General features: G+C 46.3%; 1 protein-coding gene across 4 annotated transcripts in view; it reads right to left on the bottom strand.

Moving 5' to 3' along the window:
* The window catches only part of PASK (PAS domain containing serine/threonine kinase), a 51056-nt gene that overhangs the window by 4534 nt on the left and 34480 nt on the right, over window positions 1-12042 (bottom strand). For 3 of the 4 annotated variants that reach the window (XM_011929552.1, XM_011929553.1, XM_011929555.1), the window contains 3 exons: window positions 5310-5435; window positions 5061-5195; window positions 2252-2451 (listed from right to left, as the gene is read on the bottom strand). In XM_011929552.1, the coding sequence (XP_011784942.1) occupies window positions 2252-2451; window positions 5061-5195; window positions 5310-5435 (461 nt within the window). Of the gene's footprint in view, window positions 1-2251; window positions 2452-5039; window positions 5196-5309; window positions 5436-12042 lie in introns of all 4 variants that reach the window. The other variant, XM_011929551.1, reaches the window with a different exon arrangement.

Here is a 12042-nt window from a genome sequence, read left to right as displayed (position 1 = left end):
AACAACATACAGATGAAAGCAAAGGTAGAAGCAACCCAAATGTCCACTGACAGATGAATGAGTAAGTACAGCACATCCAGAAAACGCAATCAAATTCAGCCTCGAAAAGGAAGATGCTGGCACAGGCCACAACATGGATCGACCTTGAGGACTTTATGCTAAGTGAAATAAGCCAGTCACCAAAAGGCAGATGCTGTATGATTCCACATATAGGCGGTCCCTAGAGTAGTCAGATTCATAGAGAAGAAAGCAAAATGGCGGCTGCCAGGGCCTCAGGAAGGGGGATGGGGACCTAAGGCCACAGTCTGCTGACCGTGGAGTAGACGGAGATGAAGATGACAAGACAGAAGCCAGGTCCCTGAGGATGGGATTGAGAATCAGAACTCAGAAACCCTTTCACCCAGGGAGATGGGGAGAGGACGCAGGAGGGAGGAAGGAGCTCCCGAGAAGAGGCCTGCAGCCCAGCAGGCCCAGGAGCAGCACACTGCTCACAGCCAGAAATGAGGGGCCAGGAGGCAGGGCAGGTGCTCAGGAAGAGGGTAGGAGCCACAGCTCTGGGAGGTAAGGGCAAGGTGGTCAAGCAGCACTGAGCTCTCACCCAGGTTGGATCCCCCCTACACCCTCCCCAAGCTTCATGGCCTGGGTGCAGGAAGGGGTGACAAGCCATGCAGCATGCATCGTGGGTCAGTGGACAAGGGACAGGCAGTTCCCTCCCGCACAGAGGACACGACAGCCACTGCAAGGGAGGCAGAGCCCACCAGTGCCCACCAGGCTCCAGGGCAACCAAACTAGATCTGAAGGGAAACTCCAAGTCCCTTCTTAGACCAACTCCTTTCAATATTTCATGCCGTTTGGTGGCTCTGAAGATGCATGGAGGTTCTAGCAGGGAAGAGCCCATTTACACTTCCTCCACACTCTGCACGCAGGGCATCCTGGCCCAGAAGAGCTCAATGCTGCCTGGCGTGGAGAGGCTGGCGCAGGCCAAGGCTGCTGGGCTCTGAGGACTCAGGCTGCGCAGCCTGGAACCTGCACCTCCTAACTGATGAAACATGGCCTAAGCAGACACTGGGATCCAGTGCCCAGGCCACTCCTCTGTCAGATGCTGAGGCTCTCCCGAGAGCCCGAGGCATGGCATGGAGCTCGCGTGGCAACTGCAAGCAAACGCTCTGACCTCAGGCCGCCAGGTCAGGTGCAGCTCCAAGCAGGTCTGTGAGGGACCCCGTGCGCCTGTCCTGTGAGGGCAGCATCAGTTTCCCTCCTAGAGAACCGCATGGAGCAGATATGGGTAGTGCAGCAGAGCGCTGCAGCAGCAAGCGGGGAGGGTCCAAGCAGTGCCGTGATCATCCGACCCTCCAACCATGAACTCACCTAGAGAAGCATTCCAACCACACCGAGTTCCAACCACACCTCTCTAAAACACGTGGAGGTGCTAGCAGAAAATACCTGTTGTCTGTTTCTGATTTAATAAAGTCTATTTCATACACATAAAGCCACACTTGGTTTACATGCAGATGAGACAGTGATCAGGCATGTGCAGCAGAAAGCACCGTCAGCAGACAGCCTCCACTCAGGCCCTACAAATGAACAACAATCTTCCTTTCCGTCTTGCTTTCCTCTCTTAAGTTCCCCAAGAGGAGGCCCTGCCCAGGCCAGCCCCCAACTCACAGAATCCCCTGACTGCAGAGCTGCAAACTCAGCCACACACCCCAGGGCGCCGCTTCTCCCCACAGTAGAGCAGAGGCTCCGCTGGCCCACTCCAGCGATGTGGAATCCGGCTGGGCAGCGACAGCCCCTCCAGCCAGGGGCTCCGCCTTCAGCACGAACCCTCTGCCTCGGGACTTTTTCCAGTGCCTGATTCCTTGTGTGGTCAGCCCCGCGGTATTTTATTGAAATAGATATTATTCCTGTCATCAAAATAAATAAACCGAACTAAAAAGCATCCTCTTCACTTGTTTGAAGAGTGTCATTTTGGGGGACTCTTCAGTATTTTTCTTGGCTTTTTATTAGATGAAACTCCGAGCAAATAAAAGCTGAGAAAATAAAACAATTAATCCTAAATCCATCGCCCAGTGCCTTTGCCCAATATGACCTTGCCTGCCTGCCCACTTACTTTTCAGCACATCGCCCTGATCACTCAACGCTCTCATCACAAAGAGGCGCGAAGGAAGCCATTTTCCCACCCAAAATCAAGCCGGCCTCGGGGTCCTGACAGAGGACGTGAGGACAGGCTGCACCGCAGCAGCATACGTACGGATTCCCCATGAGAACTTCCGGTGCACAGTACTCGATGGTTCCACAGAAAGTATAAAATAATTTTCCCCTTTCCAAGTAGGCGGCCGAGCCAAAGTCTATCAGCTTGATTGTGAAGTCCTCGGCGATCACAATGTTCTCGTCCTTGATGTCGCGGTGAATGATGTCCTTCAAACGCAGGTATCCCACCGCCGACACTAGCTGGAATCAGGAGGCCAGAGGGGGCTTTTTAAAAAAGCAGTTCAACTAAAATACGCCTTTAAAATAAACTGGAACCAAAAAAGAAAAAAAACAAACAAAAAGAAAAAATAAACCTCCGACTCATAATGAACTGGGGACAGGAAAGATTTTTGAACGCGGAAGATATGACTGAAAGCAAACAGGAAACAAAGCCGCTCCAGGAGGCGTGCTCACTGGGGCTGGCCACGTTAGCCAGCAAGGTAGCAACATCAACACGAGACTCGTGGGTTCTGTATGCTGCTGAGAAAACCTTCCCAGCAGACATGTGCCCCTCAACGCACACCATGCCTATTTCAGGAGGAAAGACAGGCCACAAAGCCACAGCTCAAAGACACTCACGGCGGGCAAGTGAATGGGTGCAGGTTTGGTGTTAAGTAGGAAGTGCCTGAGAGAAAGCACCAAGTCGACAACCTCAGCTCACAGGGAAGGAAAGTGACTTGCCCAGAGTTCAGGCAGCGATCTGGGGCAGAGCTGGGAGCACAGCCTCAGCGGCGTCTCAGAGAGCAGCATGGCGTATCAGCCATCTCTGCCCCAAATGTGTGGCTGCTCAGTGATGCAGACTTAAAGCGGGTACGCTGGAAATGGGCTTCGTTCCCGCGAAGGTGCCGCTGCAGCGCACCACTGCCTGCCCACTCTGCCTCTCCAATAACGGAGGCTAGCAAAATCGGCCTTTCAGTTTCGTTCAAGTAGGATGAGTTAAACGTCTGACTGTCACTGTACCAATCAGCTTAGTGATTTCATGGATGTATCATGTTGATCTTTCGAGACAATTTTATATTTGCAAATGAGTATCTTTCAAATCAGAAGCAATAGTTAATCACAGGTTAACTAAACCCAATTAATTAACTTACATTTAATAAACATGTATATTTATACACATATACACAAATGTATACATACCTGCATATTTATATACACATGCCTGCATATTTATATATACATACACATTTAGATATATACATGTGCACATATATACACAGCTGCATATACACATGTGCATACCTATACACACAACATATACTTGTACACACATAAATATACATATACAAGCATGCATGCATACATACTTACATATTTATGTAGATATATACAAATCAGTCAGGATCCAGTCAGGAGACACAAACCACACATGAACTTGAACATGGAAAGTTTCATTAAGATTTATTAACTAATACTGAGAGATTAACCACAAAGGGACAAAGAGCAACTTGAAGAAAGCTGCTCTTCCTGCAGATGCCTCCATGCCCTGGACCGGCTGTACTGCCCTGGAGCTGCCTGAACCAAGCCAGGGCTGTTCCCAGGCCCAGCTCCCCCGCCCCGCTGCTGAGCAGGCCCTGATGAATCTGGAGCTGACAGGCAATGCCCTGAGAACGGGCATGATTCCTACATACACTGACATACGATCATATGCTTTATAAAATTGTGACTCTATTATTTACATATAATAACATTTATGTCTATATATTTACAAAAGGGGTAGAGATTCTTTTGGCAAAAATGTTAGAATATAGAACACCACAATTATGTGTCTCACTAGCCCCAGAATAAACAACTGTCAGAAAGGAGCTTTTAACAAGTGACCCTCAACGTTACTTCATACAGATACTCTATTTGCTGTAAAGTTTCAGAAACGAGTCTTTGCCACAAATTAAAGGCAGGAGGTCATCTTCCAACACAGGAAAAGGGAGAGAGGTGACCCTTTTTCGGCAGAACCATAATATCTGAAACTTACAAGTAGGAGCCTGAGAAACTAAACTTCGGAAACCCAACAACCCCTGACAGTGTGTAGCTTTGAGGAAGAAATGTTGATTCATGGAAGCCGTCATTAGACACCGAATCATCCCCAGCAAACAATCCAGGAGCAAATGTGAGTTGTCTACACAGCCCTTTGCTGGTATTTCTCCAATTCTTTCGGGGGAGCTGGGAGCAGGACTGGATGGAACCACCACCTTCCCCTTAAAACCCAACCCGAGTTACCGTTTCTTCCTCCGGACTCCCTCTGCTACGATACCTTCCTCTTTTGATCATCACACTCCCATTCCGAAAAAATAATGGGCAAAATTCAGTACGTAATTAGACACAAAACAGATCAAGACAAATACTGTAAAATGAGAATGTCAGGATCTCAATTTTGCTGGTTAGTTAACTGAACAGCCACCATTTAGTGAGAACTTACAGCCTGCAGGCCGCTGTGCCACACACATGCCTTTGAGACACTCTTTGACTGCATCCTAACCCTTTTGGTTAATTTTTGTGATTGTGGTGGATATTTTATGTATGTAAATAAACCTTAACCATTAAACATACTTCCCCAATCATTCCAGGACTGTATCTGGCCTCATCCTCACTTTCTCTACTTCAATCATAGAATTTCTCATCCCAATCTCACTTTCTCTACTTCAATCATAGAATTTTCTACTCAAAATATATATCGTACTCCATGAAATCCCCACACAGAAGCCTAAGTCCACCTCAGAGAGAGAACCGAGTATGGATCACTGATCTTTGCAGCCACCAGACCCAGGCACCCAGGCTGCGTTCGCCCCAGCACGGCTCTGGCCTGCTCTCACTTGTCGGAAGATGTAGCTCGCCAGGGGCTCATCCAGCTTGGGGTGGCGGTCGATGAAAGCGAAGAGGTCTAGGCCGGAGCCGTGCTTCTCCATCACGAGCTGGAAGAACCCTTGGTTTTCAAATACATCCAATACCTAGGAGGAGACAAAGCCAAGTCCAACTCTGCCAAAACATCTTCAAGCCAACAAACTTAACACATTTAACATGAGCCAAGTTAGGGTATCTCTAAAGAGGAAATCATCACCTACCTTGATGATATTGGCATGCTCCACCCTGGATAGAATTGCAATCTCTAAAGTAACTTTCCCAAGTTTGGGATCCTCAATCCAACAATCCTCCAAGACCTTCTCCTTCTTAATAAACTTCACCACCACCTGTGAGGAAGACAGAGGGTGGAAATGGCTGGAGCCAGTCCTCAAGCATCCCATTACACCAGGGGCACCCGGTCCTCAAGCATCCCATTACACCAGGGGGCACCCGGTCCTCAAGCATCCCATTACACCAGGGGCCACCCGGTCCTCAAGCACCCCATTACACCAGGGGCCACCCGGTCCTCAAGCATCCCATCACACCAGGGGGCACCCGGTCCTCAAGCACCCCATCACACCAGGGGGCACCATCAGTCCACGTGGCAGACACATCCTCTGCATTTGCCTCCCCTAAGTCTCAGGGACATGAAAGAAGAAACATAGTCATAAACGCCTGCAGCACAAGGAAGCAGAGAAGGGGGTCAGCAGCTGACCAGAAACGCAGCGTCATTCCTGCCCATCCTGTAAGGTGGACAGATGAGTGTGATGGAGAAGCCAGGTGGAGCTGAGGGAGCCATAACCTGGGCTGGAGAGAGGGCCCCAGAGGCCTCAGGGCAGGTGCCCTGGAGAACATCCACGTCACCCCAACTTCTCAACCAAGGACCAGAAGCCCTGGCCAAGAGAATGAACTAAGAAGCCAGAAAACTAGAAAATATAAAGAAAAGCTATCTCTCTTAGATATGTTTTCAACATTGACTCTGAGATTAATCAGAGTTGAGCAAGACTGACAGACATAAGGTGCTACTACAGTCAATGATAGTCAAAGTGTAACAGAAAAAGATACATTCACAAAAGAAAGAAACACTGCGAGTCACTGAAAATCCTGTCGCTGGACACAACACCTGTTGCTACGTGGGTGTCGGCACACAGCTGAAGGAGCGACGGGCAACCCAGTGGGTGCTGACCACAGGATGGGCCTGTTTCAGGTGTCAGCAAGAGATGCTGAGCGAGATCACTCACCAGGGAACAGTGAGTGCCGAGGAGGAAAAAAAGATGGGGCAGGCAGTGCCGCGGGGGTGCGGCCCCTGTGAGGTGTGTGGGACAGGGAGCGAGTCCCGGGAAGGCAGCTTCTGAGCGCCTCGGGGAAGGTCCTCCAGGCAGAGGGCAGGAGCACGGGGCTGCGGCAGAGTGCACCTGAGCGGTGTGAGGAGGTGTGAGGGAGGCGGGGGGCTGGGCAGGCAGCGTAAGGGAGCATCAGGAGGGCGTCGGGGCCAGGGCAGGAGCGGAAAGAACCATCGGAGCCCGGGCAACATCCAGGCATCTCACAGTCATCAGGAGAGAAGGGGGTGGCTTGGGTGCCAGCCTGTGAGAGATGAAAGGAGACAAATTCTGAAGACCCTTTGACGGGAGGGCCACCATGGCCCAAAAGGCCAGAGACGAGACTGAGGGAACGCAAGACGATGAGGGGAAGCAGGGCTGTGGTCCTGAGGGGCAGAAGTAGGGCCTGCTGAGATGCAGTAGAGCGCCAGGAGTCTCTGGGAGGGCTGGGGCCCTGACACTCTAAGTGAAGAGGCCTGCGGCCTGTCCAGCTACAGGGCCAAGGAGACAAGAGGGCAGGCTCCTCCAGGCGTGCCCATGCACATCTAAAATGAGTGTCAGGAGTAGGGAGAAGGAAAGAATTAATGGAACCTAAGAATAGAATCCTCTTAAAATAAAGGAAGCATTAAATATTCAAATCAAAGCCTTACCATGTATCAAGCAAGAATAAAGAAAACACACACAAACATACACCCCTAAAGACTTCCTGGTGAAAATTTTGAAGGACAAAGACTTTAAATCGAGAAAGAAAAAAGAAATCAGGTTGCTGTCAGCAAAATTCACTTCAAAATAATGCTAGATTACAACAGATACAGGTCTAAAACGTTCTGAGAGGAAAAAGGCATATCACCACTAAAATATGAAAGAAAAATAAACACATTTTAATATACACAAGGACTGAAAATATAATACCCACGACCCCTTCCTGGAAAAACTGGCAACAAATACATTCTAGCAAATGAAAAACCTGGGAAAAAGAAGAAACTAGACATAAAAATAATGGAGACTAAACAAAAGAACAAGACTTGTACACTGAAATTACAAAACACTATTGAAAGAAATTAAAGATCTAAATGAATAGAAAACTTTCCACGTTCACAGATCAGGAGACTTAATATTGTTAAGATGACATTACTCTGCAAAGTGAGCTACAGATTCAATGTAATTCCGACGAGAATCTCAGCAGGCTTTTGTGCAAAACTGACAAGCTGATCCTAAAATCCTTATGGAAATGCAAAATGGCCAAAACAATCTCAGGCTGAGGCCCAAACTGTCTTTTCTCTCGGAGGGTGGGGAGGAAGGGAGGTAGGGACAGCAGAGGCCTGGGCTGGGTGCCCTGTGCATGCCACCCCACTTCCGCCCTACCCCTGGGGCGTTGGCCTTGGCTGGCTAATTGGGCACCGTGTGCCCGCCCTCCACGGGCCTCCTCTACACCAATGAGGCCTCATCTGTGCTCTCGTTGGGCACATGGCTTCATGTCAGTAAGCAAGATACTTCTTTTTTTTTTTTTTTTGAGACAGAGTCTCGCTCTTGTCACCCAGGCTGGAGTGCGGTGGCACAATCTCAGCTCACTGCAAGCTCTGCTTCCCGGGTTCATGCCATTCCCCTGCCTCAGCCTCCCAAGTAGCTGGGACTACAGGTGCCTGCCTCCACGCCCGGCTAATTTTTTTTTTTTTTTAGTAGAGACGGGGTTTCACCGTGTTAGCCAGGATGGTCTCGATCTCCTGACCTTGTGATCCGCCCGCCTCGGCCTCTCAAAGTGCTGGGATTACAGGCGTAAGTCGCCGCGCCCCGCCTGCAAGATGCTTCTTAATAACCCACCTTCTGCCCCACTCTGTTCCTTATCCCGCTACCCCTGTAGGGGTCAAGGACCCTCTGTCTACACCCTCTCCTCTTCCTCCATCCTCTATTCAGAGTCATCTCGCCCTTGCCCACGGGTGGGAGAACATGTGTATGTTTGTATACACATGTAAATTTTAAATATTTTAAGCAGAAAGTCCTTACCTCCTGCAAAACATAAAGTACAATCAATGTGAAAAAAATAAATAAAATTAATAAAATAAAATGTGCTTCAAATGAAACATCAAGAAAGTGAAAAGATAACACATTTAATGGGAGAAAATATTTGCAAATCATATATCTGATCAAGAAATTGTATCTAGAATACAGAACTCATACAATTTAATAATAAAAAGACAACCCAATTTAAAAGTAGGCAAAGGGGCTAGGCCAGGCACAGTGGCTCACACCTGTAATCCCAGCACTTTGGGAGGCTAAGGTGGGTGGGTCACCTGAGGTCGGGAGTTCGAGACCAGCCTGGCCAACATGGTGAAACCCCATCTCTACTAAAATTACAAAAATCAGCTGGGCCTGGTGGTGCACACCTGTGATCCCAGCTACTGAGGAGGCTAAGGCAGGAGAATTGCTTGAACCCGGGAGGTGGAGGTTGCAGTGAGCCAAGATCACACCACTGCACTCCAGCCTGGGCAACAGGGAAAGACTCTGTCTCAAAAGAAAAAACAAATGGGCAAAGGATCAGAATAGACATTTCTCCAAAGAAGATTTACAAACAGCCAATAAGATCATGAAAAGACACTTGACATCATTAGTCATCAGGGAAATGCAAATCATAACCACAATGAGCTACCCCTTCACACCCCCTAGAATGGCTAGAAATGAAAAGACAATAATAAGTGTTGGCAAGGAAGGATATGTAGACTAGGAGCCCTCCTACACTGCTGGGAATGTAAAAACAGCATAACCTTTTCAGAAGGCTGTTTAGCAGTTCCTCACAACATCAGACACAGAGTTACGACCTGACCCACAAAGTGCACGCCCACATATACGCCCAAGAGAACTGAAAACATGTGTTCACACAATTCTTATATACAATTGTTCATAGAAGCATTATTCCTAATGGCCAAAAAATGGAAACAACACAGATGTCCATCAGTTGATAAACAGATAAACAAAATATGGTGTTTGTTCATATAATGGAATGTTACTCGGTCATAAAAAAGAATGAAGTACTTATACACACTGCCACATCGATGAACCTTGGAAACACTGTTAGATGAAAGAATCCAGTCACAAAAGAGCATACTGTGCATGATTCCATTTATATGAAGTGTCCGGAATAGGCAAATCTATTGAGACAAAAAGTAGATTAGTGGTTGCCCAGGACTGGGATGGAGGAAATTCGAGCAGGATGGGGGTTATGGGACTGACTACTGATAGGTATGACGTTTCTTTCTGAGGTCATGAAACGTTCTTCGTTTGTGGTGATGGTTGCACAACTCTGTATATACTGAAATCTACTGAACTGTTCACTCTAAATGGGTGAATTTATATGGTATGTGAATTATATCTCAATACAGATGTCAAAAATCATGATGAAATATTAAAAACAAACAAGAAACAAAAACATGACATAATAAAATATGCTCAACAGAAAGCAGGAAAAATAGAGGGGAAAAGAACAAAGCACAGAAATATCCAGAAACAACAGAAAACAGCTAGATTTAGACTGTAGATTTAAATCCAGCCATATCAATAATTTCATTAAACCTCAATTAAAGATAGAGACTTTCAGATTGAATTTAAAAAGCAAGACCCAAGTGTATCCTGCCTACAGAAGACCATTTTAAATATAGACATAAGTGACTAAAAGTAAAAGAATGAGACAAGTTTACTATGTGAACACAAGTCAAATGAAAGCTGGAGTAGTCATACTAATACCGAAGCGGACTTCAGAACAAGGCATATCAAATAAGGAATGAGTTCATCAAGAAGGTACTATGATACTGAATGGGTGTTCCTATAACAACAGAGCTTCCAAATATATGAAGGAAAATCTGGGAGGATTACAAAGGGAAATAAGCAAATCCACAAGTATAGGTAGCGACTTCAAAACATCATATAAGCATCAACAAATTTAAAGAAACTGAAATTATACCAAGTATGTTCTCTATAAAGAATTAAAAACAAAAATATCTGAACAATCACCAAGGATGTGGCAATTAAACAATGCACTTCTAAATAACACAAAGTAACAAAATATTTGTAAATGAATGAATGTGAAAGCACAACATATAAAAATCTGTGATACCCAGATAAAGCTGGGGTTGGCGAAAAAATTAGAACATTAAATGATTATATTAGAAAAAAGCATAGCTCGAATAAATGACCTAAGATTCCACCTTAGGAAAATAGAAGAAAAGAAAATTAAATCCAAAGTAAGAAAAAATAATTTAAAAAAAATTTTTATAAGAGAAAAATCACAAGATTGAAAATAGATTATAAATAAGAAAAATTAATGAAACCCGAAGCTGGTTATTTGAAAAGATTAATAAAATTGATAAGCTTCGGCAGGGCACAGTGGCTCACGCCTGTAATCCCCGCACTTTGGGAGGCCGAGACGGGCGGATCACGAGGTCAGGAGATCGAGACCATCCTGGCTAACACAGTGAAACCCCGTCTCTACTAAAAATACAAAAAACTAGCCGGGCGAGGTGGCAGGCGCCTGTAGTCCCAGCTACTTGGGAGGCTAAGGCAGGAGAATGGTGTGAACCCAGGAGGCAGCGCTTGCAGTGAGCGCTTCTGTTCACAAAACAGAAGAGTAAGGACTACTTCCAGATCTTTTTTTAAGAGAGGGTCTTGCTGTGTTGCCCAGGTTGGAGTGCAGTAGCGTGATCACAGCTCACTGCAGCCTTGACCTCTCGGACTCAAGCGATCTCCCTTCCTCAGCCTCTCAAGTAGCTGGGACTACAGGCACACAGCACCACGCCCAGCTAACTTTTAAATTATTTTCTAGAGATGAGGTCTCACTCCGTTGCACAGGCTAGTCTTGAATTCCAGGGCTCAAGCAATTCTCCCGCTTCAGCCTCCCAAAGTATTGGGATTATAGGCATGAGCCACCACTCCTGGCCACAAATTCATTTTTATGAGGGCAGCATGATGCTTATACTAAAATTAGACAAAGACGTTGCTAGAAAACTACACACCAATATTCCTCATAAATGTAGATGCAAAAATGCTTAACAAGATATTAGCAAACTGAATACAGCAATATATAAAAAGGGCAGTAACACCTTATGAGCCATCCCAAGAAGGCAAGGTTGATTCAACATTCATAACTCAATCATTATAATTTATCATGTCAACATAAATAAAAAATATATCATCTCATTAGATACAGAAAAAAGCACTTGACAAAAGCCAACATCCATTCCTAATAAATACCCTCAGCAAATAAGGAATAGAATACAGCTTCCTCAGCTGATAAAGGGCCTCTACAGAAAATCCACTGTTAACCTCACCATTAATAGTGAAAGGCTTAAGCTTTCTTTCTAAGATTGGGAACAAAGCTAGCTTGTCCATTCTCACCACTCCTAGCTCATATTTTACTGGAAGTCTTGGCCAGTGCAGTAAGGCAATCAATCAATCAATGGCATAGAGATTAGAAAGGAGGTGATAAACTCCTCATTTACAGATGATACAACTGTCTATGTAGAAAATCCCAAAGAATCGGCCGGGCGCGGTGGCTAACACCTGTAATCCCAACACTTTGGGAGGCCGAGACGGGCAGATCACGAGGTCAGGAGATCGAGACCATCCTGGCTAACACGGTGAAACC

The sequence above is a fragment of the Colobus angolensis genome, unplaced genomic scaffold, assembly GCF_000951035.1.
Source record: "Colobus angolensis palliatus isolate OR3802 unplaced genomic scaffold, Cang.pa_1.0 Scaffold82, whole genome shotgun sequence".
NCBI lineage: Eukaryota > Metazoa > Chordata > Mammalia > Primates > Cercopithecidae > Colobus > Colobus angolensis.
This window is presented reverse-complemented; position numbering and strand designations above follow the sequence as displayed.